This window comes from Pyrus communis, chromosome 3 (assembly GCF_963583255.1).
Source record: "Pyrus communis chromosome 3, drPyrComm1.1, whole genome shotgun sequence".
In the NCBI taxonomy this organism is placed as follows: domain Eukaryota; kingdom Viridiplantae; phylum Streptophyta; class Magnoliopsida; order Rosales; family Rosaceae; genus Pyrus; species Pyrus communis.
The window spans coordinates 17,444,598-17,471,786 of record NC_084805.1 but is presented as its reverse complement, the minus strand read 5'-3'; the positions used below and the strand labels follow the sequence as shown (position 1 = coordinate 17,471,786).

The 27,189-nt window shown below is 37.7% G+C and overlaps 6 protein-coding genes across 7 annotated transcripts; 2 read left to right on the top strand and 4 right to left on the bottom strand.

Moving 5' to 3' along the window:
* Positions 1–2,748: 2,748 nt before the first annotated feature.
* LOC137729563 (uncharacterized) lies at positions 2,749–6,137 on the top strand. The gene is made up of 14 exons (XM_068468537.1): positions 2,749–2,875; positions 3,160–3,276; positions 3,563–3,622; positions 3,717–3,818; positions 3,953–4,033; positions 4,130–4,248; positions 4,346–4,447; positions 4,555–4,671; positions 4,862–4,930; positions 5,037–5,103; positions 5,288–5,341; positions 5,426–5,515; positions 5,626–5,709; positions 5,822–6,137. The coding sequence occupies exons 1-14, from the start codon at positions 2,849–2,851 to the stop codon at positions 5,933–5,935; spliced, it is 1,203 nt and encodes a 400-aa protein (XP_068324638.1). The 5' UTR covers positions 2,749–2,848; the 3' UTR covers positions 5,936–6,137.
* Positions 6,138–6,188: 51 nt separating this feature from the next.
* LOC137729564 (uncharacterized hydrolase YNR064C-like) lies at positions 6,189–9,442 on the bottom strand. Its single transcript, XM_068468539.1, has 13 exons — positions 9,230–9,442; positions 9,082–9,136; positions 8,849–8,904; positions 8,633–8,733; positions 8,422–8,491; positions 8,167–8,236; positions 7,970–8,026; positions 7,810–7,877; positions 7,644–7,724; positions 7,334–7,411; positions 7,080–7,235; positions 6,603–6,755; positions 6,189–6,445 (listed from the first exon to the last, which is right to left on the bottom strand). Exons 1-13 carry the CDS (start codon positions 9,386–9,388, stop codon positions 6,359–6,361), a joined length of 1,191 nt encoding a protein of 396 aa, XP_068324640.1. The 5' UTR covers positions 9,389–9,442; the 3' UTR covers positions 6,189–6,358.
* A 2,276-nt stretch (positions 9,443–11,718) lies between these two features.
* On the top strand, positions 11,719–15,240 carry LOC137729605 (uncharacterized). The gene is made up of 9 exons (XM_068468583.1): positions 11,719–11,846; positions 12,072–12,144; positions 12,289–12,368; positions 12,796–12,898; positions 13,013–13,169; positions 13,365–13,493; positions 13,743–13,829; positions 14,514–14,558; positions 14,850–15,240. Exons 1-9 carry the CDS (start codon positions 11,732–11,734, stop codon positions 15,048–15,050), a joined length of 990 nt encoding a protein of 329 aa, XP_068324684.1. The 5' UTR covers positions 11,719–11,731; the 3' UTR covers positions 15,051–15,240.
* On the bottom strand, positions 15,195–16,129 carry LOC137729606 (ubiquitin-like-conjugating enzyme ATG10). The gene is made up of 4 exons (XM_068468584.1): positions 15,880–16,129; positions 15,719–15,787; positions 15,478–15,577; positions 15,195–15,400 (listed from the first exon to the last, which is right to left on the bottom strand). Exons 1-4 carry the CDS (start codon positions 16,078–16,080, stop codon positions 15,195–15,197), a joined length of 576 nt encoding a protein of 191 aa, XP_068324685.1. The 5' UTR covers positions 16,081–16,129.
* A 798-nt stretch (positions 16,130–16,927) lies between these two features.
* Positions 16,928–19,574, bottom strand: LOC137729725 (rhodanese-like domain-containing protein 4A, chloroplastic). The gene is made up of 4 exons (XM_068468735.1): positions 18,833–19,574; positions 18,296–18,398; positions 17,508–17,750; positions 16,928–17,261 (listed from the first exon to the last, which is right to left on the bottom strand). The coding sequence occupies exons 1-4, from the start codon at positions 19,531–19,533 to the stop codon at positions 17,214–17,216; spliced, it is 1,095 nt and encodes a 364-aa protein (XP_068324836.1). The 5' UTR covers positions 19,534–19,574; the 3' UTR covers positions 16,928–17,213.
* A 1,429-nt stretch (positions 19,575–21,003) lies between these two features.
* LOC137727980 (FRIGIDA-like protein 3) lies at positions 21,004–25,251 on the bottom strand. Of its 2 annotated transcripts, none has more exons than XM_068466844.1 (5): positions 25,070–25,251; positions 24,725–24,803; positions 22,605–23,662; positions 21,867–22,036; positions 21,004–21,647 (listed from the first exon to the last, which is right to left on the bottom strand). In XM_068466844.1, the coding sequence occupies exons 3-5, from the start codon at positions 23,650–23,652 to the stop codon at positions 21,225–21,227; spliced, it is 1,641 nt and encodes a 546-aa protein (XP_068322945.1). In that variant the 5' UTR covers positions 23,653–23,662; positions 24,725–24,803; positions 25,070–25,251; the 3' UTR covers positions 21,004–21,224. The 2 variants fall into 2 exon arrangements, with proteins under 2 accessions (XP_068322945.1, XP_068322944.1); XM_068466843.1 differs by having other exon boundaries at positions 24,725–24,810; positions 25,070–25,250.
* Positions 25,252–27,189: the final 1,938 nt, after the last annotated feature.

Below are 27,189 nucleotides of genomic sequence, written 5' to 3'. Positions count from 1 at the left end.
TTTTAGGTGAGTTTCTAAACTTTTTTTTGGAGTGTTTGTTGTGTTTTGGGACTGATTTCTGTTGAAAACGAGCCTAATCTAAGCTCTGCATCAATTTGGGCTTTTTTTGCAGAATCCAACAAGTTTCCAGGGTCAATGGACGGCCGCAGATGGTAGTCACCGTTAGGTTTAACGGCGACAATAAACGTGTCGTTAGAATTAACTGGATCCTCTAACAACAAAGGTTTATTTTGTCCTTTTTTACACTTTCTAACAACCACCATGTGGCTCCAACAATGGCAAGTGTTACGTCTACTCGCTGAACCACGATGGCATGTTCGTCGGTGATGGTGTAAGCGATGACGATGCATATCTCAACGCGTGATGCCACTGCGGTGACACATGGCAGTGTGTGTTGAACCCTTTCAATGTTTTGAATCATGTGACGCCCTCAGTTTGTGCAACTCACGTCTAAAATGTGCATTCATAGGATCGAGTGAGGTTAAGTTGGAATTTGGTAAGGAGCCTAGCGAGGTGTTGCTCTTTCCATATCTGTGAGCCGATCCCTTCAAAAACGATGTTTTCAAATAAACTATTTTTGACGCATGAATAGTGGTATTTGATGGGACTTACTAAGAATTATGAGAAGTGAAGTTTAGATATGACTTGGGTGATTTATTTTCACCACATGGCCATCATGCACATTTATTTTTTATAGCTAGTTACATCCATAGGATATTTGCAGGTACTGATATTTCTAGTAGATGTTAGATGGGCTAGTTGATGCTAACTATTGATTGGTTGATACCTTTCCACCTGCTTGGTATACGGTACTATTTGATGCTAATATTATTGATTGGATACATATATGAGTTAATTGTTTTTACGTCATTCGGTTGATGATTGTGATGAGGTGATTATGTTGGAACTCATGCTATAATAACTATATATTAGAAGATACTATATGTAGATTTCAATTATATATATATATTTTTCAAAATAGAGGTTATTATATTTGAATGATTAAATTTTATGATTCACTCATGTTTTGTTTTTCAATCCCTTTAAGATATAGTGAGAAAAATGAGGCTTTTGGGGCTGACAAGTCGATGTGGCAGTAAGGCGGTTCACATGCGTTTGGTGTCCACCTTTCTACATTTTTATCTGGTTTGTAATAATACATAATCACACTTTTGATTGTGCTAAGCACTGCACTTAATTTGTGTTAACTGTTGAACTACTAGTAGCTTTGGATTGATGTGATAATAATGGGACTTAGGTTGTTTAGGATTTGCATGATAGTTGAATTTCCAATTAATAAAAAACATTTTGTTCAAATTTATTCACATCATTTTCTCCTTATTATGGCTTTCTTCATTAACTTAATGGTGTGTCGTCATCCTATGATGAGATTGCATCGTTAACTTAGTGTTGGCCATCACATTACGACCTCTTAGTTTGTTATTATTGGGTCGGGGTGTATTAGAGAACATGCAAGCCAGCATCAAGTTCTTAATCTGTAGGTAAAGAAATTCTAGCCCCGCTCACTTTAAAATTATGGGTCTGTCTAAACTAATTTTAAAACTAAACGACCCACATATATTTTTCATTGCTTATGTGTTAGTAGAAGTTTTACGTAAGATAATTCTAGACCATCCAAATTACCCATATTGATGTGAAAACAAGCAGACCCATGCAACATGTTTGACAGTTCGTGACTTGTTAGCTTGGCAAGCGAAATGCCTTATATTTGCTTCTGCACAAAGAAATATCCATTCATCTTTTGAGAGATTTAAGGAGCAGTAACGTGGAGATCCATTAATTAAGGTCCAAGATCGAGCCTAGTTTAAATTACAAAGTCCACCCCAAATTAAGGGTTCAATAGTCTTTGACACTGCTCTGTTACAAAGTTTTAGATCTTTTACCTTGGCATTCTGCTAAATTTAAAAATAGAAAAAATAATAGACACATGTTTTTTTTAGCCTCTTACACAATTGTATTTAATCAAATTCATTGTTTTGTTTAATTTATTCAATCTGATTACCAGAAGTGAAGTGCATGAGAAGTTAAAAAAAATGTAAAATGCTAAAATTAGTGTGAAAATCACTTTCCTTAAAAATACTAGTTCAACCTAGCTGTTTGAGTTGGTGATGATTCAAATTCAAGGAAAATTTCCTTAAGTTGATCGAAATCATCAAATAAGAATGATCTTTAAAATTGGTTAAGATTATTCAGTGTATTATCGTTTTTTCATATGATTAATTGTTACTTTATTAAATTTGTTTACTATATTACATAGGCCCGTAATTCAACTTTGGACGAAAGATGATTATCACATGTCGCATGTCACATATCATCTACGAAAATGCTAATACATACAATAATACTAAAAATAAAAGGTGATGCTTGTATTCATACACTTATTTTTACTTTCACACATCCCTTTCAATTTTCAATCGTCAAGTTGACTCAATTGAAAAAATAAATTAACAAAAATGTATGTAAAAAATAAAAAACAGTTCGAGAATAGCACTCCCAAAAAAAAAAAAAAAAATTGTACTTTACATCGAAGTGGGTTTGTAACCAACGAATTAGGCAGTCTTCCCGCGTCTTGGCGGCTTTTGAAGGAGACGTGGCATAAGTAGCTTTTTTTATTTATTTGAAAATTGGCTTTTGCAGCTTCAAGAAACGTGCCGCGTCACTTGCTGGACTGCTTTTGAAGCCCCGCTGACGAAACTTTTTAATTAAATTTATTCTCCCCAATATATACCACATTATAATTCATAATTTTTGCTTCCTTCCTTCCAATAACCATAATCTCATTTCTCAATCTCTCAACATTCATAAATTGTTTTTATTCAACTTGGAGATGATGATGCTGAAGACCCCAACTTCTGTAAGTCCCTCTTTGCAATCTCTCTCTTAAAATTTCTCGGGTTTTGGTTTCGTAGTATGATACTTTCTTTCTCCCTCTGCATTCCTCATTTTCTTGATTTTCCTTTGACTTATTCTATGTTCCGTTCTTCGTGTTTTTTGAAGTGATGCAGTTGAATTTGTTTATTTTATTTTATTTTATTTTATTTTTTTTAAATTGGTTTATGTGGCTTTTTAATGTCCAATCTTGTACCTTTTTAATTATTTTGGTTTAAATTTTTTTTTGTTCTTTGCTCCTGCAATCAGATCTCTCACGAGGACCCAAAGAGGAGGTTCTTTAGTTGCAGTTTCCTTTCTACCATTGCTATGCTTTCTGCAGTTCTCTTCTTTGGGAGCCAATTTGTTGTCACTGATTATAAAGCGGTACGCTACTCGCCATAATTGAATATATATATATATATATAAATATATAATTATACTATATATTAACCCTGCTCTTTTTAAATGTGAATACGTTGTTCATATTATTAATACTGTTGATATGCAGTTGATATGGTTGCCAATATATCATCAATAAACTTGACTACATATTTTAAAAAAGTGCAGTTAACCGCATTGAATAAGTATTCTATATGTATATGCATACAGATTCAGCTGTTCTTCTTAAAATGACATCATATTTAGTTCTAATTGGGCATTTTATTCGCAGAAGTTTTTAGCATGGGGATCGGTTAATGGTGTGCAACATACAATTTCGAAAAGTTGCGAGGTTTGTTCTTATATGGCACTTGACTTTTCTTTATAATTTATATGTACAGTGGTTGATATTTGTAGTTGTGATTGATGATGTCCTACATGTTCAGACTCAATGCAAGCCTGAAGGAACTGAGGCACTACCTAAAGGAATTGTTTCCAAGACCTCCGACTTGCTAATGCAACCGTTATGGGGTCCCCGAAACAAAAAGGTATGCCTGTGTTTCTGTGTTGATTGTAGCATTAATCTTAGGTTTTGATTAGGCAGCTTGAAGAATTTGGTAATTAGGGTTGTAGGCAATATGATTTGAATGTTGATATATGTTCTGCACTCCTTTTGTTTTAGAACTCAAAGTCATCAACAAACTTATTGGCCATGGCAGTTGGATTAAAGCAAAAGGAAAGCGTGAACAAGATTGTAAAGAAGGTACTGGAGAGCACAATTGTTTCTCATTCCGTTGTTTAGTTTCTTCGATCTTTGAATTCAATGGATTTGATATCTCATTGTTATTCGATTTCGCAGTTCATGTCAAGTGATTTCGTTTTGATGCTTTTCCATTATGACGGTCATGTAAACGAGTGGAGAGATTTGGAATGGAGTGGTAAGGCCATTCATGTGTCTGCTATGAATCAAACTAAGTGGTAATTGCCCCTAGCTATAATTCGAAACTGATTTTTGCACTTGCTCTATTTTTCCTAGTCAGTTCTAGTAACTTGGTCCGCTTCCTTTTTCACATAGGTGGTATGCCAAGCGTTTCTTGCATCCAGATATTGTTTCTGAGTACGAATTCATCTTCCTCTGGGACGAGGACCTTGGAATCGAAAATTTCAATGCTGGAAGGTGCTTGCCCAATTCGTACATTATTCATGCATTAATTGATGTGAACCATTGCATCGAAATATTGTTTCTGAGTATGATGAATCCATCTTGGTTTCTGTCATATGCAGATACTTATCGATTATTAGAAAAGAGGGGCTTGAGATATCACAGCCAGCACTGGATCCTGACAACTCTGAGGTGCATCATCTTCTTACGGCGAGAGACAACAGAACAGAAGTACACAGGTGTGCTCTCTTTCCTAAGAAAACAAGGAGACTTACATCAAACCTAATTTGAAATTTGGCCGCAGGCTCTATTAATACTCATGTATTCTGAGTATATTCTTCAGTATTTGCTTTAACTTAGGTCAAAGTAACGTGTCTCTTTCACATATCCTAAATTGCTCCAATCTTTTGTTTGGTGATGCATTAACAGGAAGATAAACAAGACGCTTCGTGGTGGAAGGAAGTGTGATGAAAACAGCACAGATCCTCCATGCACAGGGTACAAATTTTGCATACACACATAGATGATTATAGTTTACTCACACGTGCATCAATCCATGTATGCTGCATGCGTTCCTTCACGTCTTAATTATATGTATGGGCAGGTTTGTTGAAATGATGGCTCCTGTTTTTTCACGAGCATCGTGGCGCTGCATATGGCATATGATTCAGGTACGACAAGGTTTAGGTCTTCTGCATTGCTTAATGATAAGGTTAGATTTGGGTTTTAACTTGTATTATCGAAAAGGATGAGATCAGCAGGAAGCTAAACCTCATTTATAATCGGGTTTTGGTCAATGAATCAGATTTTTAACAGTTCTCTCATTTCTTCACCTTTTTTCCCCCTTCTAAACAGAATGACTTAGTTCATGCTTGGGGCTTGGATTTCCAGCTTGGTTATTGTGCACAGGTAATTTTTCCATCTTGTAAATTACATCTTTTCTTCACCCGTTCTATTCTGTACATTTCTCACGTCCAAATCAATCCTTTACAGGGTGATCGAACTAAAAATATCGGAATTGTTGATTCTGAGTACATTATTCATTATGGTATTCCTTCATTGGGGGGTTCGGCAGCAAACAAGGTCAGAAATTTCGTACAACTCCCTGTCTCTCCCCACTCGTCTGTTTTGCGAAGTTATAATTTTCGTATGATTTGTTTATATCTCACTAATGGCGAAAATCACCAATGCAGACAAATGCTGATGCAAATGATCAACCTGCTCAAAATATAAGCTTGCCTAGTTCAGAACAGCCGGTATCTGACCCTAGAACCGAGGTAAGAATTCTACTGAAGTTCTTTGTAGCATAAATATTTCTCCTAGCCCAAAGCTTGTACCGCGAACTTAGGGATTCTTCAAATTCATTGTTCATGCATCTATTATGTTCAGGTGAGGAAGCTATCCTTAGCTGAATTGGAAATTTTCAAGAACAGATGGAAAAGGGCAATCAGAGAAGATAATTGCTGGATTGATCCATTCCAAAAGAACATCACAGCAAAGTAAAAACAGAAAGAGATTGATTTTCTAACCAATCAAAGCATCCAAAAATTGGATTTCATGTAAAAGCAGCTGCCCAAAAAAGTAGCAAATAAAAAGCATCTTCCCAAAAAAATTTCAACCTTTCAGTGTACATGCTGCTACAGCTATATGAAAATTTGTAACTGGATTGTCCATTTTTCTTAATACAATTTAAATTTACACAAAATTCAATTCTGGATGGCAAGAATATTAGAACATTTTTCATTATTTGTTCATGGTGCCCCTTCATAGCATACATATGGAATTTGTGAATAATATTTTAGTATTACAATTTGTAGCATTTAATTGGTAAAATTTATATACTATCTCAATAATCTATGTACTAACACAAGAAACATGGCAGTTGATTTACCCTTTAATTCTCTCAAATAAGCAATGATAAAAGTATTAAACACCAAAACGGCTTCTTCTGATAATCCCCTGAAGCACTTCCCCAAGTTCTTCGCCGCGATCCTCCTGCACGTGATGGCCTGCCTGAAAATGACTGCATTGTGTGAGTTCTCAGAACTAAAAACGTCAGACAATCGAACAAGGTTAACATAAAAACATTAATATGTTGGACGATTTATATATTTTTTGTGTGTGTAAAGCTAAAACTTGTCCTGCATATGTTCATAGAAGGGGATGGTACCATAGGAATTTCAATAAGCTTATGCTTAGAATCCTTGCAGAATTCTTCAACGCCATCATAACTCAACCACCTGTCTCTTTTGCCCCAACAGACTGTGGTCGGAACTTTCCAGTCTTCATCTGTTAGTATTGTCTTCATTTCACCCACATACTTCTGCCAAAAGCAGCACAAGAAACTGCATTAGCAGCGCAATAACCTGGTTTCCTGAAAAATTGGTTATGCTTTCAGCCGAACTCTAATACAAATCCAAGGCCCCGGTGGCCACCACCTGTTTCCCCTCAGGGCCGGCCCTGCATAATTTAATGGCTGGCATTGGACTTCTATGAACAGAAAATTGTGTGAGATGTTAGTAAAACATGACGGTAGGGAGGAAATTGGCCACTCATAGAACTTTAAGAGGAAAATCGGCAGTAAGGTGCACATGCAGGAGGGAAGTCGACGAAATACTAAAGTACAATATATGATAAGAAGGTTCACCTTCAGCTCTTTCTTCATGGCCCTGCTAATTGCATTTAGTGCAAAACCGGATGCTCCAGATGTGAGGTAAGGATTTCTGTAGACCATAGCATCGTCCTCTTTCATTTTGTAAGGTCCGGAGCTTTCCAAAGCTTTATCACTAGCCCTCAAGGGATCCTGGTCGATCATCACACAGAGAACGTTAGTGACCAAGTTTACATTGGAATGATACTCTTTTTTCTCGGCAACCAAACAGAAAATGCATATTTTCTTACCTGAGAAAATATTTCACCCAACAAAAAGTTGCTGAAAATTGACAAGGTTGATGGAAGGTTGGCATGCTTCTCTGTTAGCTTTAATAAAAAGAAAAGATGACATTATCTGCCTGAATAAGTTTACAATGCAGCAAGATAACACTATAACATCCATCATAATTCTGTTTCTAATCTTCAGATTTCTTCTTGAGAAATAAGACGGCGATTTCTAAATAAGAAAACCTTGCGAAAACACCGCAATTTGTTCAAAATGACAAAGTAAGAGTAAAAAAACGAAGCAAGAAATGGTGGATTTCGGGAGAGTACATACCGGAGGATTTAAGAGTATTATGTTGTCAATCTTTTCCTGATGACTGCTAGCGTATTTAACTACAACCGGCGCAAAGTATCCCTGAGAGGCACATTAAAGATCAGAGTTCTTTTCAATTGCAGGCTTTGAATTACATGTTTATATATTCACTGGAGAAACAAAATACCTGGACAACGAGCGTGACCTTGTTAACAGTAACTTCGTTTATGAATGACTCCAAGGATGCTACAAACTCTGCAAAACCATGAAAAAATTCAACGACATAAACAAGAGTAATTTTTGCATTTCTGCCTGACTTCGTAACAGATAAGACCGAAAATAATTACCATTCATAGTGTAGTCAAATCCATATTTGGGTTGAGGCTTATCTGAAAATCCAAAGCCTGCAATTGAAGGCAGATGCAATAAGCAACTGATCAAACTGCTTTTCAAGCGAAGCAAAAATAGAATCGCATGAGTAGTTCGTGTTGAGAATTTGAACTGCATTCAGGATATAAGATAAACTTGTGGTCTTGATTCTTACCGAGCCAATCAAAAGCAATTGTGTGATAGTCCTTTGAGAGTATGGGAAGAACTTTGCGATAAGAGTATGCCTGATGATTTGAACACATTTATGAATAAACAAAAGAATATCAAGACATAGATGGGGAACTTGAACATGGATTTCACAATTTAAAACATGCGTTTAACATGCATCGATCGATCATACAGATACAACAACACAAAAATGGTAGAAGGCTTCATATCCTACTGCATTGACAAATTAAGACTGACTCACCTGAGAAGGAAAACCATGAATTAATATAACTGAAGGATTATCAGCACTTCCGGATTCAACGCAAAACCATCTATGGAACAAAATCATATATACAGAGCATGTTTCAATTGGTAAACCCTGCAAATAATCCAATCTCAATGTCTGCATTCCACAGAAACATATAAACAAACACATTAACTAAAGAATGTCTAAAGGTAATTTATAAGCTCACCTGAAAACATCAGTGGAGGCCTGAGAATCAGCACCCATTGCGAGTCCAAAAATCGGGTCTTTTGCCTTCTCGCCGGAACCAAAAGCAGCATAAGCTTTCACCTAGAGGAAAATGATAAATCAAAGTTACGGTTTAAGCATGAGCTAAAGTGCAAGTTGCTTTCCAATGGTTAAATTAACAAAAAACATAAGAAAGAAAAATAGGAAAGGGACTCACCATCTTCCCTTGCTTAAACCATTCATCAGAAGGACTTGGTCCATCAGAATACTTTCCTGCCAAAACACCCACATTTCCACTTAACTTTATATATAAACACACACATACGCACAAGCGAGAAATATAATTGTTATTAGCACTTCAAAAACAGTCATCCTGCATGTGAAGAGCGGGATGACATAACTGGAGCGCAAATAACAGCTCCCTCGAAAATATCAGAATTAAGTAAGCACCTCCACTAAAGGAAAATCCATCACCGATTTCAACAGGAGCATCAATGTAATAATCCTGACAAAGAAAATATAGTCAGAAATCAATAAAAAAAATACAGAAATTAACATTACAAAAGTTAAACACAATGATCAAAGAAAGAATCGTTACATCCTGGCCGCTGGATCTGCAGGTGAATTTGAGGGGCTTCTTGTGGTGGTTGGATTTAAGATTATTACCAACAAGTGATAGGGATGATGCAGGAATATGGTTGTGAAGTTGACGAGCATAGTAACAAAGAGAAGGGGTTTTGGCTTGCGTTGCTGCCATTGCTGCTGCTTAGTAGTTGGTGGTTAATTTGTGTAAACTGTAAGAACGGTAGCAAACTAGCAATGGCGGGAGAGGGTAGTTGGTTTAACGGCTGATATGGTTACAAGTCATAAACTGAAAAATTGGTGGGACAGGGTAGTTGGCTTAGGATAGACATTTTCTGGTCCTCATCTGCTGTGTGACACCATACACATATTCCCAAAGTCCAAGTTTTATATTATGAATTTGGTTGGGATTCTTTAGGGAAAGAAAAATTCTACCAACTGTTAATGCATGCAATCGACTATTATTGCATCATATATTTGATTATTTTTGAACAAACGATATTATCTACACTAAGGGGGCGGTGGGCTAAGCCTCATAATGGGCTAGCAAAAATATAGTTATGTGCGCTTTGGTTATATCCCTAAACCCTATTGCTCTTAGTATTAACAATTGATTCAAACATGCCACTTAGTACTATGATTTAGTGGTATTCTTTTTCACTTGTAAGTGAGAGGTCTTAGGTTTGATTCTCGCCAAAGACAAAGTTGAACCACATTATTATGGCAAGCCCATTGTTATGTACTGAGAAACCAACAAACATATTACTAGCCAAAGAAATTTACTTTTAAACCACAAACATATTACTAGTCAAAGAAATTTACTTTTAAACCATATTTTTTTATACAAAGGTAGAAAATTTAGTGCCTCTCCTATGACTCCTTGCCTCTCTCTCTCTCCCCCAAAAACCCCTAAACTTCTGCAACCCTCCTTGACGTCGGCCTTTGGCTCCGGCTTGGGGTCGGCGGTAGCCCAATGCCCTTCCCTCCTCGCCTTCCTCCCTTTCCCCTTTTCTTCCACTCTCTTGTTTCCTCCCTTTCTCACCATCTCTCCCTGTTTTTTCGACCACCTCCATCTTCCCCTTTCTTCCACCCTGTTCTTTTGGTTTCCACCCTCTCCTTCGATTTCCCCCACTTCCCCTTCCCAGAACCTTTCTCTCCCCCCCTCCCCATATCCCTCACCCCCACCCCCACCCCCATCCCCTTCTTTGCTTCCCCATTTCAAGCTTTCCTCTAGTTTCCTTTTTCTCATCCTCTGTGTCTGGTTTTTTTCCTGCACTGCTCTACTTTTCCTTTACTTTGGCTTTCCTTGAGCTCTCTCAATTCCTTGGGGTTTGTCTCAATTCCCCTGAGTTTGTCTCAAATTGAGGCCTTCATGTACCTCTCTTTCTCCGATGCTTCTTTTCGTCGCATGTCCTCAATTACCAACCACTGCTACTCGGTCCAAGTGCTTCTCCTCGGCAGCGAGCTTGGGTTTTTGGTGGCTAAGTGCATTTAGCACTATTTGGTAGGATTATGGGAGCGCTCACTGCGTTGGTGGCTCGCTGACCCCTATTTTCTGTTGATCCAGTTGTTTTATTTGGTTCGTTCTCTTGGTGGTGGTGACCTTGCAATGGAGGCACGTCGGCTGACTTGGTGGTAGATGTTGGTTTCCTCTCCATTTTTAGGGGTTTTTGGGTTGTTTCTCAGTTGGGTCCTTTTAGGCTTTCTGTTGTATTTGCTTTTCCCTCTTGGACTTGTATTTAGGTTATGTGCTGCCTTTTGGGCTCCCTTCTCCTTGTACTAGTCTTTTTATTTTATGAAAGTAGCTTAGGGCTGGTTTGGTATTGCTGTGCTTTGAAAAAAAGCTGCTTCTGCTGTGCTGTGAGAATAAGCAGTTGTGAAATAAAGTAGCAGAGTGTTTGGTAAACTTTTTTGTAAAAGTGCTTCTGAAAAAAAAAAAGCAGTATTATAGTGTTTGGTAAACTTTTATGTAAAACAGATGTGAAAAAAAGCCAGTTTTTCAAAGCTGGGTTTTGCAGCTTCTTGTTTTTGGCTTTTTTTCACCCAAAACTGTGAAAAAAAGCTGAAGCTAAATGTTTACCAAACACAAAAACAGCTCCCAGCTTTTTTTTATACCAGCTTTTTTCAGAATCACCTCAGTACCAAACCAGGCCTTAGTTTGACCAAAAAAATCATATTTTTATGCAAGCGACATATAACTCAAAACAAATCCAAACTGTAGTGAATTCAATCTCAAAAGCATATGTAGACCCACATCTACTATAGCCAATATAATTACGTTTACGACTGCAACTTAAACCATTTAGATGTAAAATATGTGTATAGATTGTAATATTTTTCAAAGGTTTTAACTTTTCAGCTAAAAAGTACGAAAAACCAAAGCCCAATCCAAACCTTGAACTAAAATATGTTATGTTGTTGACCCAATTACAGACCCGACCCAATTGAAACCGCCAAGAGCAAACTACTCAAGTCGGGTTTAGCCTCCACTAGCGGATGTGCAGACAGAGAATCAGATATGAGGCTTCAGCTTCTCAAGCTCCCAAATCACACCGTAATCTCCTGCCGTTTTGCAAGAACGAGTTCAAGCTTCTCTTTTCTCTTCTCGCAACCCAACTTACAGGAGCTCCCTGGTCGTTCTCTCTTCCTCTCCATCTGATTTTATTTTTGTTGCTATAATTTGATTCTCCAAGTCGAAAGTAGCTTAATTTTCATTGGGGAATTTTCACAAGCACCTGGGATGCTCTCGTTTGGCTCTGCATTATTTTCCTTTTCATTTCAATTGTATTATGAAGTTTTCATTTTTTGTGGTCTAACACTTGAAATCTCTAATTCTTTAAACTGGGTTTTATGTTCAGCGAGATGGGTCGGAGTGCCAATGCATAGAACCTTTGCTTCTGTGAAGTTTGCAAAGGCTCAACCACCAAAGAAGTAAGCTTTTTAATCTCCAGACTAATTTATAAATTTACCCATTTTGCAATTACTGTTGGGTCTTCGCTTGACTAATGGCAATCTGTAAAGTTTCTTTTCGTTAATTATATATTTACTATTCTGTTTGAAAAATGACAATTTTAGGAGGAAGAGGCTAGATGAGGTATGCCTCGAAAGGTTTCAACAATATAGTCGAACCTTCATCCAGTCGTGGATCTTACAAGGTGAGCATTACAGTTGAATTACAAAGGTCATTGATAGAAAGAAGGGAATATGCACAAATAGAGCGGTTATATCTTTGAATCGAAAAGAGTATAGGAGGGACACTATACGGATGATAAAATGGCGCTAAACCGTGGTGTAAATACTGCTTATTGTTGGTTTCCCTCTATTCTATTTTGATTGTAAGTTTATGACCGGTTTCATTTTTGCATATTTCTCTAGAAAGAAATTTGGGTAAAGATCTAAACTGGTTTGTAGTCAACTTCAGCATATAAAATTCAGGATTTTTGTCACTCTGACTGTAGTATATGTTCGTGAAAATCTGTTTTGCACAATACTTCATCTTGTATATGTGCTGAAACTGCTGTTAAATATATATGACATTGTAGGGACTATGGAGGTAATTTTGGTTCATGTTTACTGGTGTAGGGAAAGTATTTGTGGATGGAAAGGTAGTCAGCAAAGCCGGGACTCCAGTCTCTGACAAAGCTGTTGTACAGATAATGGCTGAAGTCCCAAAATATGTATGTAGGTGATTACTTCACTTTGACAAACCAACTTTCGCTTCGTTTATACTGAAAATTTGGTTGTGCTGTAACTTCAGCGAGACCTTCTGTTCTAATTAATACTTATATTGTCCATCCAGAGCAGGACACAAGTTAGAAGCTGCCATTGAACAGCTAGGTATTGATGTTTCGGGCAAAGTAGCTCTTGATTCTGGGTTGTCAACTGGTGGATTTACTGACTGCTTACTTCAGTACGGTGCATCATTTGTTTATGGAGTTGATGTAGGTTATGGGCAGGTAATACAATTATTAGGTAGTAATTCAAGTTTTGTTCCATTAATTGAAAATGTAGGTTTATCAGTGGGGTTGGAGGTTCTATTTTTCCCTCTAATTTTCATGACTATAGAAATGAATATCGAATGGAATTACCATGGCCTGTGCCTTACTTCTCCCTGATGTTCCTATACTCAACAATTGATTGATTATCATTAGGTGGCAGAAAAAATTCGGACGCATGAACGTGTTAGCGTGATAGAAAGAACAAATTTAAGATACCTTCCTGGACTCCCTCAAAAAGTTGACTTGGTGACTTTGGACCTCTCTTTCATCTCCATTCTATTGGTATGCTTTCAAAGACTTGTAAATGTATATTGTTATCTGGTTCTTTGGCTGTTCCAATCTCACTTTTATTTTCTGTTACGGGAAATTTCGAGGATTTGTTGCTTGTATAATTCTGTATGTTCTCTATGTGCTATTCCCCATGGAAAAAGAATATACTTTCTAAGAAATTTGGAGGCCAGGTAGCTTTTTTTTCACTATTATGCCAATGGGTTTTACACTTGGTCACGGCTTCTTTTAATTTGGAAGCAGGTCATGCCTGCTATAATCAATGTGATGAAGGAAGAGGCGACACTGGTCACCCTGGTTAAACCTCAATTTGAAGCTCGCAGATCACAAGTACGAGTCTTACATCAACCCATACTTACCTTTGGAAGCTATTTCAATTTATTTTACTTGAAATTAGAAAGTATAGCAGAGATGACAATATAGAGAAGGAGTTACCTTCCTTATCCAGGCTAACACAGTATGCCAATGCAACTGCTATTTGATATTTAAAAAAAAAAAAAAAAAAAAAAAAAAAAAAAAAAAAAAAAAAAAAAAAAAAAAAAAAAACTTTCGAACAGGGAAATCATGAAAAATATTGTGCATTTATATCTGGACATTTCCAGAATAACGAATATTTCCTTTGCATGTATATGCACCACTCTGTATAAGAAAGTTGTGTTGCTTTGATCGAACAAACTTTTCTCTTCATACTAATCCTTGCATAAAGCTTAAGGCAGACTCTGATAGGTCTACATTTATAAGTTTTCTCCACTCTTTATGTTGCTCAATGCACGGAGCAATTTCTACGTAATTTACAGAGTTTGGATTTGTTTTCTGTTTAAGTCGCGTGTTGGCTTTCAGTACTTCCGAGGGTGGAAAATCTAGAATATTCTAATTTCAAATGCACAATGATAAGATAAGGATCGATGTTGTCCAGAAAACAACAACAACAACAACATCATCTCCCAACAAAACCTTGTCCAGAAAACATTGTAAGCAAAAGTTTAACAATTCAGAAGTTCATTTTCTTTGCAGGTAGGAAGTGGTGGGATTGTGAGGGATCCATTAGTCCATCAAGAAGTAAGCATTTCTTTCTTGTTTTTATCTGGTTTCTTTCAGCCTAATATCTAAAAGAGAACAAGAATCCCTTTTATTTTTCACCGTATTGTTAAGTCATAATTGTTTTTTAACCGAGGCCTAGTGTATGCCCCCTCGTAACTGGCTGTTTCACTAATCGTGAGTTCATCAGCTTCGTGATAATGCAACATAATTATCAAATTGCTAAATAATGGTACTTAATCAATTAATCACTGAATTTGATTAATGTTTTGATTGTTTACAGCCTGATATTGATTAAGTTTTGTTGAATAGGTTCTTGATAGGATTATCAAGGGTGTAGAGAATTTTGGATTTAGCAGCAAAGGATGGATCGAGTCTCCTCTTAAGGGTGCTGAGGGCAATACAGAATTTCTGGTTCACTTTACTCGGACGGCTAATAGAAGTGAGGATGAACTTAAAATGTTAAATACAACAGAATCTGTTCATTCTCCCGAACCTGCCATGAAGGAGTAGCACAAAACGGAAGATAGGGTTAGCAATCCCAATTGTCCGGCGTCAAAACGTTGTTACTTTAAATCATCAATTAGCTTATTTGAAAAGGTTTTTCTACAATTGTAAGGATGAGCAAACTACATAATGCGATCTGATATTTCGGGTTTACGTCCGGTTTACTCCATTGTTGTGAGGAAGACAGAGTTCTGCATGATTCATTGAACAGATTTTCTTCTTCAATTTTGATTGCGACGGAGATTGAGGAATACGTACCTCCTGAGTTATAAATGCCCATTTTGATTCCAGTAAAACCTTCGATGAGCAAGCAGGTAGGTCCTTTTCGATTTCTTCCAATGCCAAAGGCTGTCCATCTATATATATCATTCAATGTTACGAACATTAACGCTTGAATTTTTCTGCTTAAGTTGCTGAAAACAGGTTAACATACCGATGTGGTAACTGCGAAAATACAGCACAGGAAACCGATACGAATCACTGTAGACTATATGGAAGTCGTAGTAACATGCTTGAGGACTACTGGTCTCAACCTTGCAAATAGGAAATACTAAAAATGGCAATGCTCGAGTTAGTCGCCCACGCCAACAATGAATCAATGGTTGGAGTCGTGGCTTGCGCGTGGAGGACTGTCGCTAACAAAATCCTTACAATATGGTCAGCTATATGCTCACCAGAGTGGCATTATCAACGGGCTCGTACGCCTTTTCTTCCCCAGTGTGATTCTCTTCATTAACATCTTCCTAAGACAGATCATTAATTAACAAAGTCTGATTAGCAGAGTTTTAATCCGAGAAGCCACCTGTCTTAATACACATTGACCCACGTGTCCTACCTTGCTTGACCCGGGAAGGCAAATCCTCTCCAATGACAAGTAGCCCTGCTGCTGCTGCTGCAACTGAGAGAGATGAGGAGAAGGAACCCAATTCCATGGAGGAAAGGCGGAGTTGAATTCTTTCCGGTTGTCGGCAAAAGCACGTGCTGCGACATAGAAGTCACGTGACGAGAGGGCTCCAACCCATCCCAAAACCTCCATAAAATTCGTTTGATTTTCCTTTCCTTGTAATTGAGAATTCAAATCGGGTTTGAAATTCTTTGCTTCACGTGTCCTTCAAATTTCAAAAGGGTTTTTTTTATCACAAATGAGCCTTAAAATTGACCTATCCAATCAATAAGATTTCAAAAATGAAAATCGATTGATGTAGTATTTGGATATAAATGCTTGAAATTAATGCCATCCTTCTGTTGTAATTCTGTCAAAACTTCTACTACCGGCCCTGAGCATCTTTTATGTAAGAATAATTTGTATGGGTTCAGTCCATTGGGGACAGGTTTTGTGAAAGGATTTGCTATGTTTTGGCTGGTCAGGCCGGACTGTGGCAGAGAAACTTAATTGATTTTTTATTTTTGAATCTAAGTAGGACTCATATGTATGTCACATCAGCACATTAACAGAAATTTTGATAAAATTCTTACGAAATGATGAGATTAATGTGTAGCACTAATATTCAGAGACAACATTGGTCAATTTTAGATTCTTAATTAAATGGATCAATTTTAGAAAACAGTTTAAGTGTCGTTTAATTACACAGGATTTGACACCCCTTTTTTCTTTTCTTTTTTCCTTTCCCTCTCTCATCTCAATATTACCTCTGGTAAACTCATTAGTCATTACTAATCTTTAGTTTGTATCGATAATTTCATCCGCATTCTGCGCACAATGTCATATGGTTACACAATTACAAATTTATAAGGAATTTAGACGGAAATTTTCATTTGAACTGAGACTGATAACGTGATTAATCGCAGGGGCATTGTTCAAAGGTGTTTTTTTTTTTTCCCACCAGAAAGGTAACATTTATACATAACACAATGCAACACCACACGGAAGATTTGTGCAATTTCGAATGGTTTCATAACACGGTTCCGCTGCAACGATCACCATGGGACAAATGTTAGCTCAAACACACTTATTACAAAATATACAGCTGATATGAAAATTCAGAACTAGAAATTTACTGCTACTAAGACATACAACGCCGGTCATTTATCAATAACCTCTCCTCGATATGATGAATATAGAACTAATGATCGGCAAAACTTGTGAAAAAATATGCTTCGCCCAACCGGAGGCACCACTTCTGAGCAAGACAAGTCACAGCGTCGATCTCAGGGCTTCGATGGAGTTGGGGAGGATGGCGGTTTCAAATCTGGATACTGCATCGGAAACAACCAAAATGAAAAAAGTACATGAACAAAACAGACATGACCCTATTGGAAAAGAAATTTGAAACTGCCAATGGATAGTGCAAAATCCACACACCAACATTGGTTAATGGAAGCCATAACTCCAGAACGAATGAGATTAAACCATCTTTTAAGGTAAAGCATACGGTGTCGATAATTAAGGATATGTAATCTTTTGTAACTAGTAATTATTAATGACAAAGAAACTGAACATACGCTTGGGTAGGGAGAGGATGATCTAGAGCCATTTTTCATCTGTGATGCGGAGTCTGTAGACTTGGTTGTGCGTCCATTGTCTGTTGTTTGACTTTCTCCTGTGGACAAATTTCTAGAAGTGACAGCACCATTGCTGTCTTCCTTTCCCCGAACAACTCCGTTTGTCACAGTTTCTTGTGAAGTTTTAACCTTCTTCTTGGGGTAGATATGCATAGAAGGTGGCAAAAGAGTTTCTTGTGATTCCTGAGGAGGAAAAAGGTAAACACATTATCTAAGAAAACAAAACTGGCCAACACACTTTAGCAACTCCTCGTGTTAAAAGTTGAACTGCAGCGTCAGAATTCTTATACGCACTCGTCAAACAGTCTTTAAAACACCCTAGAAGCAATTTCAAACCTATGCAGTAAATCATTTCACTAGTCAACTTGGAAATTTTGCTTTAATTAGGTCGTTATCGGTACAACAGAAAAACTTACGCAGTCGGAGAATTCAAAATTTCCCATATGCATAATGTATGCCCTTATAACTTTTTATGGTGCTGGAACACAAATCCAGAAAAGGAAAAATGTTCCTCACTCTAGGGTTATAGGTTCTCTACTACATTCGGAATTTGGCCATCAGAATCTTACACATCCAAAAAAATCTACCAAGATTTAATCAATCAAAAAACAATTCAACTACATTCTCCTGAAAAGCATCAACACAAAGGCTGATCTCAATGGAGCTAGAGTTCAAATTAATCGCAGATAACGTGAAACGGAAACTAAAAGAAAAGAAAAGACGCTTACCAGCCACCCTTTTGTACCTCCAACCCCACCCTTGATTGCATAAGCCTCTTTGAAACCATTCTTGAACAGTAACTCAGCCACTTTGATGGAAATTCCATCAAAACTACCTTCCAACAAGAGAAACCGATACTGAGATTACACATACCTTTAAATCCAAAACAATGAAATAAACTTATCTTCCTTCCACGGGATGTCATTATGGCGGTATTTAAGCTGGCTTGGGATACCGTCACACTAGCATTGGAGGTAAGTTTTTCTCCTAGAACTAGACACTCATCATAGACCTAAACTATCAATCCATATCTAAGGCATGCTTGGGATTGCTTCTGAGAGCACTTTTAGTGCTTACTACGTTTTAAAAAAACAAAAAAAAAAAAAAAAAAAAAAAAAAAAAAAAAAAACCCTCCTTGGTTGTAGAAGTGCTTTTCCAAGGAAGCACTTGGATTTTTAACATAAATTTCTTTATGTTTATAATGAAACCACTTTTAGCATAAATTCAAGTAAAAGATGAAGCTAAAGCAAAATCTTTACACTTACTTGCCCAGAATACAAAGCACAGTCTCTGCTGGGTTCGCAAACCTCTCCAAAACCCTTCTCACAAACCCAGCTTCGTCATCCTCCGAAAACGGAACCTGCACAGTACCCTTGTTCAAAATCTTCAAATTCGGAGACTTCAGGTACCCCAAGCTCTTCTTGTCTCGAATATCCAACAGCTGAGCATTCGGGTCGTCCCGGAGCTTCCGAAACGCGTCAATGACGAGGACAAACTTGTACTTTCTCAAATAAGCCTGAACCAGAGGAATCACAACCAGCCAAACGAACGTGCACCCAGCAACGAAAAACGGGTTCCGATTGAAAAAGTCATCGATGGAGACCAGGATTGATTCCAGGTTTATTTTGTCGGAAACTTGCTCCGGTGCGGAGGCTGTGGATTCGGAAGCGAAAGAAGGAAGGGCAAATGGGGCGGTTGCAATGAGCTCGGTGAGGAGGAATTTGAGTTGGGTTTTTGGTAATCTGTGAGGGAAATGAGTGGGTTTGAGAAGGAAAATTGGGGTGTGAGGAGTGTTTTTGGTGGAGGGAAATTGGGATTGGGAAGAATTGGGTAGCAGGGAAGTGGAAATGGCGGGAATGGTGGTGGTTTGGGGAAGAGAGGTTGGTGGAGAGGTGGACGGTTTCTGGGCTTTGAGGTGGTTTTGGGGTGGTGGAGAAAAGGAGAGGATCATGGAGAGGGACTCCATTGGAGAGGAGTGAGAGGGAGATGGACAGAGAGAAGATAAGGCCAAGAGGTAAAGGATGATCAATGGAATTGGATGGGGGATTTTGGGTAGTAACAAAAGCAACCCATGACCCAAGAGTCCAGCCCAATTCATGTCTACAATTTTTGTTTTTGGGTGGCAAGGAACGTAATTCACACTCTTTTTTTCTCTCATGACATTTCTGTCTTCTACTTGTTGTTAGACTTTTTTATTTTTTAGAAACAATAGCGTTAGTATGTCAAATTTTTAGTTGTTAAAAAGGAGGTTCGATAGGGATCGAACACACAAATATGTATATTGTTTTTCACCACTGCAGTAAAATGTCAATAGAATAAATCAAAACGTAGAACACAAAAATAAAGAGTGCATGAGGAGGTAATTAGAGTGTAACTATTGTTTCATGGCAAAAAATGACAATTTTAGATGCGATATGTCACACGACTCAAAACCTGCGTGAATATACCAAATTTATCCTATTTAATTAGAAGATAAATAAATGTAGTTTATATTATTTTAGAGTTGGTACCAAAACTTTGAAGATAAATAAATATGACCAAAAAGAACTATAAGAAAAATAAAGTTGTGCTATTTTAGCGTGGTGAATTTTGATGACTGACATAACATTAGCGCGGGATGAATAACTTTTCTAATTCAACTCATGATATGAGAATTGAGCATTTTCTCAAACTAAATAAAGACGGAGTGTCATTAAACCAAATAAAGAGTGTCATTAAACTAAATAATTGTTCATGGCGTGAGAAATTCCTCTGCATTTTGAAGAGCTATTTCTCTATCTAGTATCCGTCTTTGTGAAAATGATCTCATTCTTGATTCGGGCATGACATTGGTATCAACAGACTTAGAAAAAAACCGGTCAATGCACTTGTCAGTACTTTAGAGAGATTCATGCTTCGATAAGATATTCCCTTCATTCTTCCTCTATGTTGTTTACGGAATCTGGTTCTTTTAGGGTTACAGTTGATGATTCTTTAGCAATTCCATCCATTTCTACCATTCATGGTGCTAACGTAGAAAATACTTTATTTGAAAATAGTGATTGTGCTAATACATTCTGTATTTTTAACCCAACTCAAGCTGAAGAAACTTATTTCTCTCTCCTAATAATAACCTCCACACTTGCTAACTACTTGACCAATTATTGTGAAAGAAAAATGTTTGCAACACACATGGATGACTGGATCCTCACGATTTACCGATGAAAATTTTCCATCGAAACGTTTCAATATACGATCACCGGAGGTACGAGGCATAAATACCACTTCCGGTACGTTATGTTATAAAATACTTGAGAGGTTTTCTTATTTAAAACTGGCATGATCCCTTCAAGGTTTTCAGCATGTCAAAAAAACCTCCATGAATGATCAGCCTGTTGGCTATGTGCATTTTGAATGCACTCAAACTAAAACATAAGGTAGATCAAAGAAAAACATATACAAAAGTAAAAACAAAGTACATATATTAGAGGATCAAATATCTTCTTGTAAATCCAACTAACAATTTAACAAGACAACTTTTTTTTTTTTTTTTTTTTGCTTTTTCTGGGGTCTTTTTCGGATACTAATATCATTCTTACATTGAACATCGACGAACTCAGAGGGTTAAAGACTAACCGTTAAACTGAGGAGGATCAGTGTCACTTTTTTGGCCTCAAATTAGTGAAGGTACGCCGCAGGCTGGTACTGGTAGCCGGTTGCATAGTAGTTTCCATGAGCAGGAGACATGTTGTACGTAGCAGAACCCAGCAGGGAGGGGCAATGGTTGTCAGCAGGTCCCGGGTAAACAAACTGTCTGTCATACACGTATTGCGGGTACCTGTTATCAGCAACTCTAGGATAGAAAGTCTTGTCAGTAACAACATTAGTGACGCGGGGAGCATATCCAACACCGTTAGCACGAGGTCTCTTGGGCTGAGGCTTTGCTGCTTCAGCCACCCTCTTCTTGTCTGCCTTGGCCTTTTCCAGCTGAAGAACCCGTTTCTGAAGAGGATCCACTGGATACTGCTCCTCAAGCTTATGCTCTTCAATGGACTTGAGCACAGCCTTAAGGGCAGCCAGCTCTCGGTCGTTCACTTCATTCTGAAACAACAAAATATTTGTTACATATATCCATTTTACACTTATACACCATACTTTCTCTGGAAAACCCCACCAAATATCAGTACTATCCCGGGTTAATTTTCCATTGGCAAATTAAAGTCAACTTCATATCAAACAGATAATCAAAAAATGCAAAATAGAATATAATTAAATTGAGAGCAGAAACACCATGCGATAAAGATAAAGAGTGATGAGCACCTGTGCTGTGGGAGATGCATTTCCAGATTTGACCGGCGAAGTTTTTCTTGCCTCTTTCAAGTAGGACTTCAGCAAAGGCACAGGAGAGAACTTCTCTGTCAATTCGAAGGCAAAAGCCAAGTTAACTGCATCAATTTGCCGTCCACTATTCACTAACACTTCAATAACACCTGCAATGTCAACATTAACATAATTAGCTTCCAGAATATACAAAATTTGAAGTTCATGCAAGGAAGAAATCATTTTTTTCAACTTCTAGGTTCTCAACAGTGGTCCTTTAATCAAAACTGCATTGTTTTCAGGTTGATGTTATATGGGTATTGGTAGAATTATCCTGCCAATGCCAGGAGATTGGTCTCTGATGTTGCTGCACTTTTACACAATGACAGTAATGAAATGCAAGACCAGCTTATATAAGCTTCTGAGTAACTCATCCAGGATGAATAGAAAGGAAGTTTGACCAAAGTTGCAATTCTAACCTTATTTCAGTGGTTATAATGGAAAGATCTAGCAGGAGACAAAACATTACCAACTTATAGAATTGTAAACAAAAACATGCCAAAGACACATGCCAACAAGTAAAAGACAAGGGCAAAACAAAAGTAAAGAAGAAAAACATTTCTTTAGATTGGAATAGTTCACATGGCCATATTTAAGGACCGCATATTTATTTATCAAACTAAAAAAGTTTTGAAAATTTTCACCTAATTGTATGTTTTCATAAAGAAAAACACGAACCTGGCATTCTCTCAGTCAATCCAAGAGAACGGCAAAGGTCAGCTGCTTGGCGACGACGCGAAACCATTGGTATTATCCTGAATAGTTCTTCCTCATCAAAACCAGAGGAAATGCCAAAAGTTCCAAGAAGTTGCAAAAAGGCATGAGCCTCTAGTGAGTTTCCATTGCTAGCATCCATGTCAAGAGCATCCAACTTCGGCTTCCATTCTTCAGCAATTGCCTCTGCCATATCCTTAACCTCCTCTGTAATTATATCAGACGCAGAGACTAATTCTGGGTTTGTTAGTAGTGTGCTCAGACACTCCATCAACATGATACAAGTTCGACGGACACCCAACAGGTTTGCATCCTTCTTCCGGTCTGTATTGGGCCCTTCTAGGCGGTAAAAGTCTTCCAAAGATTCCAAGACAAATAAGGCAGGGTTGGCTGCAGCTCTTAGTGCAAGTGGAATTTCCTCCCTTATGGAAGCGAGGTTCTTTCGGTTATCTGATATAAATGTGTGGAGACCTTCTGTGTCCATCTGTTCACACAACTTCGCTAACTGGGGATAGGACATCACCTCTATACTCACCATTTCAGGACTTTTCATTTCTTGGCAGTTACTATCAGAAACTATCATATCTGGTGGTTTCTCTTCCACACTTGGCGGCTCACCTTGGCCGTCATCAGTGACAACAGAAGGCTCCTCAGTTGATACCTTCCTTTGCTTCTCTCGAGCATTAGTAATAGCATACGCAGCAGCATCTCTCTTCTTTTGAAGAATCTCCAGTGAAGCTTGTTCCTTGGCCACAACAGCAGCTTGCCGCTTTTCTAACAGTTTTTGGGCTTCAACTGTTCGGGTTTCGAACTCCTTCTCTTGGCTTTCCAGCTCATCAAAACGCCTCTTTAAGGACTTTTCAAGACCGTGGAAATGCGCTTCAAGTTCTTTCCACTTCAAGTTCAGGGTTACGGCTCGGTGGCTCTCAAGTTCAGAAAATGCTTTCTGAAGTTGTTGTATCTTAGATGTTGTACAATCTATCAGTGTGGAAACGGAATGGGTATTATCCATGGCAAAGGATCTGGAGATAACAAAAGAGAGAAATGTCAACATATATTGACCTATCGACAGTTAAAGAAGCAGAAACAGCAGAAAAACTACATGCTAATTTTGATCTGATACAGCATCTTGTTTAAACTCATCATACCCCTAAAGTACACAGGTCAATACATGCATAATTAGATGTATATGAAGATTACAGTCTGCCAATGTATCAGGTATTCACTTGTATAATATAAAGAAAACTAAATTATTAGGAAAACGAATCCTTTCAGGTCTTGATACAAGTCCAACCGCAAAGGTATTTCAAAAAAGGGTAGTGCTATCCGCATATAATTTTTACTTCTCACACACCCCTCTCAATTTTTGGCCGTCGGATTGAATGAATTGAAGATCAATGGCCAAAAATTAACAAGGGTGTGTGGGAGGTAAAACTGTGTGTGTGAATAGCACTATCATAAAAATATTGTTGGCTTCAACTGAAGGATAAGCTGGATCTCATCGCCTTGTCAGGCCGCCTCAAACATATATCGGTTGGGTAATCATCCATACGAAAACAGCTTAATAAAGATACTAAAAAAATTGACAGATTACTTTCCCAATGTAACTAAATTTGACAAACAGAAGAGGGAGCTTCAAGCATGAAGTTAAACCAGATCAGAGATCCCATAACCGCCCAATAAAAAGGAAACCATCAAACTGGGATGGATGTGCTCCGCTCAAAGCATCAGAATGATCTCAACTTCATAGTTTCGACTTAGAATAATACTCGCACTTTCAAAACAAACAATTCAGCATGCAAATAAAGTAAAAACAGTAAGTGGTCCTATATATCATCAAAAGGGAATGTTAGCTCATTAAATCCACTACAATCTTACCTCCCTAATTATTCTAATTAATAAACTTATCCTCAAATCACCAAAATTACACATTTACAGCAAAAGTAGCAACCTTGAGGAGCATTAACCTCAGTCAATCAAACTGACAGAAAAAAAAAATGACAACTAAAATTCAAACAAACTGCAGCCAAATTTGGAAAGATAAACGACAAAAACCCTAATTTCTACAGCAAATTAAGACTCACCAGTAATTACAGCAAGGTTGAACTACCGCAATGAGTAAAGATCTCCAAATGCTCGATTCACAAACGACACTTCAAAACCCTAAAACCTTAAAAAAGTCAAAACCAAACGTTAAAAAATCGAAACTGGACGACAAAATCTCAGAATTAGCAACCGAAACTCTTCAATTTCAGACAGAACATCCCAACGTTTCCCGCGGGAAACATTTCCCCGACTTCCCCGGAAATCGAACAAATTTCGCCGGAAAACAGGGAAATTTCCGCGGAAAAGAAACGGCCCCGATCTGAAGATTACAGTACGAAATTAAGCCGAATGTGTTAATCAGCAAGTAAGGAAGGAAACTTTACCGAAAAGCCCCGATGCAACTGTGGAAATTGCGACGAGGGCCGATCAATCCATGGCTGCTGAGAGTGGCGGTCGGTGTGCGGGTGTGTGGCTGCTGCTCTCAGCGATCCCTACATACAGAGTCGATGGGAGAGAGAGAGAGAGAGAGAGAGAGAGAGAGAGGGATAGAGGAAAGTTCAGACAAGCAAGCGAGAGTGTTATATGTCGCAGCCTTCTTTATTTTGCTTTTTGAGGGGCACTCTCATTTTTTATACTTCCGCGTTCGGGAATGTGCAGAGGGCGTGGAGAGATTAATGGGCCTGGGCCGCAGGAGTGTTGGTAGTGAAATGGAGAGTGGTGTTAACTGTTAAGGTTGTGCCACCTGCCGTCTATGCGCTGGACAGGACTATGAAAATTATCTTTGTCGGACAAGGTTTTGTTGTACTTTCCTTAAGTAATGCTTTTGTCAGAAAAACTAATCTAAGATTTTGGTTATGAACGTGGACAAAGTATTCGGGCCAGTTCAATTTTGGTCGTGTAATTTCAATGGTCGTGATTTGTAGCCTTATCATATGTCCCAATCTAATGGTAATAATTAAATAGGGAAACTTGAAATAGGTCTAATTTTATAGCCTAATATTAGAATTAGTCTAATTTTTAGTTATTTTTGACTTAGCTCCAATGATTAGGATTCCATGTCAGCAATTTTTCTGATTAGGTTGATTTTTTTGCATTGTTATTACTATTTTACCCTCTTATAGATTTGTCACGTTCTCCATATATTACCCACGTTTTAAATTTTTATCAGAATTCAAATTCATTGTTTAGTGGTCTTTCATCTTTCTTCCAGATTTCTTGATAACAATTTTTGAATTTGAATTTCTTATCAATTTATTTTTAAGGAAGGCTTAAACTTAAGTAGTAGACAATGAATTCGGATGGATTGGAGTCCCATCATTTCATCGCCTCTGCCGAAAAGACACCTTCGACTAATTCTCCATCAGCTTTTTGTTGTGTAATATACATCACAGCAACTCCACAGTCAGAATCCCCCTAATCCCTTTCTATCATCTCTCATTGATATGCTTCTCATTTATTTAAAAAAAAAAAAAAAAAAAACCAATGCACAAAAGGTGTTTGATGTTATGCCTCCTTGAATAGTGTACTCTTTAATTTCCCGTAGAAATTTATTGTTCTCTTATTGTCACTATCCTTGTCACTTATTCTAGATTTCGAGCCACCTGATGATAGCAAAAGGAAGAAATTCATTGTGATTGGAGGTGTTTCAGCATTATTCCTCATTTTCTTGATTTTGGGCATTCCTTGGTGGAAAGGCTGTTTCAGAAGTAGGACAACCAGGGAACAAGGTACGGACAATACCGTATCAGTCATTTTTTATTTAGAAAAGTCGCAATTGATTCATATTTCTACTTGCTACAATAAGAATTTTCAAAAGGGATTGTACACTGGCCGCACCTATCAGTATGCTGAATCATTAAAGATTTAACTTTTCTACGAAAATCAGCTGCATGGTTAACATTGCAGAGGATCGGAAATCTTATTCTTAGAATTACTAAATTCACGTAGTTATATCTTTTTCAGCCTATTACATTTATGTTTTTTTCCTGTGTTTTATAATTGTTTAGTTATGGAAGGAGCTATCATTGCGAAGTGCACTTTTGAGAGCAAGACCCTTTTAATTCCAGTATTTAATCATACTAAGTTCAAGGATATTGCTGAACAAATTTGTTCCCGATTTGTGGGATTAAGTCTTGAAGTCATGGAGTTGATGTACTCTCTAGGAGAACACCAATCTTGTTTGCTGCAATCTTACATGGACGTGAGTGTAATGAAATTTTCATGTTGTGCTGAAAACATAGCATCTATTCCTGTCTGTGTTTCCATGGTACAACCAGTTGAGCAACTTGATCCCATTTCTTCCCCACATGATAAACAGATTTTTAATTATGAAGGCTTAAAACCCTCAGATGATCATGCAGATTTAGGGAAGTTTGACACTCCTCATGGGAAGACATATTTGTCCCATGCTTGGAGAAACTACATTAGCCATGTTGGTCAAGAATTTCCAGGTGGTGTCAAGGAGTTCAGACAAAAATTGATGAAGTATGCAGTTGAAATGGGT

Excerpts from the sequence above, each read along its gene's own strand:
- LOC137729725 (XM_068468735.1), bottom strand. The coding sequence starts at position 19,533 with ATGGAGTCCCTCTCCATGATCCTCTCCTTTTCTCCACCACCCCAAAAC. Across the intron at positions 17,751-18,295 it reads GAGGTACAAAAGGGTGGCTG|GAATCACAAGAAACTCTTTT; the intron begins GTAAGCGTCTTT and ends TTTCCTCCTCAG. Across the intron at positions 17,262-17,507 it reads CATCCTCTCCCTACCCAAGC|TATCCAGATTTGAAACCGCC; the intron begins GTATGTTCAGTT and ends TTTCCGATGCAG.
- LOC137727980 (XM_068466844.1), bottom strand. The coding sequence starts at position 23,652 with ATGGATAATACCCATTCCGTTTCCACACTGATAGATTGTACAACATCT. Across the intron at positions 22,037-22,604 it reads ATTGACTGAGAGAATGCCAG|GTGTTATTGAAGTGTTAGTG; the intron begins GTTCGTGTTTTT and ends TTGACATTGCAG. Across the intron at positions 21,648-21,866 it reads ATGCATCTCCCACAGCACAG|AATGAAGTGAACGACCGAGA; the intron begins GTGCTCATCACT and ends TTGTTGTTTCAG.
- LOC137729605 (XM_068468583.1), top strand. The coding sequence starts at position 11,732 with ATGAGGCTTCAGCTTCTCAAGCTCCCAAATCACACCGTAATCTCCTGC. Across the intron at positions 12,145-12,288 it reads AAGGCTCAACCACCAAAGAA|GAGGAAGAGGCTAGATGAGG; the intron begins GTAAGCTTTTTA and ends TGACAATTTTAG. Across the intron at positions 12,899-13,012 it reads GTCCCAAAATATGTATGTAG|AGCAGGACACAAGTTAGAAG; the intron begins GTGATTACTTCA and ends TTGTCCATCCAG.
- LOC137729563 (XM_068468537.1), top strand. The coding sequence starts at position 2,849 with ATGATGATGCTGAAGACCCCAACTTCT. Across the intron at positions 3,623-3,716 it reads CAATTTCGAAAAGTTGCGAG|ACTCAATGCAAGCCTGAAGG; the intron begins GTTTGTTCTTAT and ends CTACATGTTCAG. Across the intron at positions 4,249-4,345 it reads GCTATGAATCAAACTAAGTG|GTGGTATGCCAAGCGTTTCT; the intron begins GTAATTGCCCCT and ends TTTTTCACATAG.
- LOC137729606 (XM_068468584.1), bottom strand. The coding sequence starts at position 16,080 with ATGGAGGTTTTGGGATGGGTTGGAGCCCTCTCGTCACGTGACTTCTAT. Across the intron at positions 15,788-15,879 it reads GCCTTCCCGGGTCAAGCAAG|GAAGATGTTAATGAAGAGAA; the intron begins GTAGGACACGTG and ends GATCTGTCTTAG. Across the intron at positions 15,578-15,718 it reads CCGTTGATAATGCCACTCTG|GTTGAGACCAGTAGTCCTCA; the intron begins GTGAGCATATAG and ends CCTATTTGCAAG.
- LOC137729564 (XM_068468539.1), bottom strand. The coding sequence starts at position 9,388 with ATGGCAGCAACGCAAGCCAAAACCCCTTCTCTTTGTTACTATGCTCGT. Across the intron at positions 8,734-8,848 it reads GGTTTAAGCAAGGGAAGATG|GTGAAAGCTTATGCTGCTTT; the intron begins GTGAGTCCCTTT and ends ATTTTCCTCTAG. Across the intron at positions 7,236-7,333 it reads TGGGTGAAATATTTTCTCAG|GATCCCTTGAGGGCTAGTGA; the intron begins GTAAGAAAATAT and ends ATGATCGACCAG.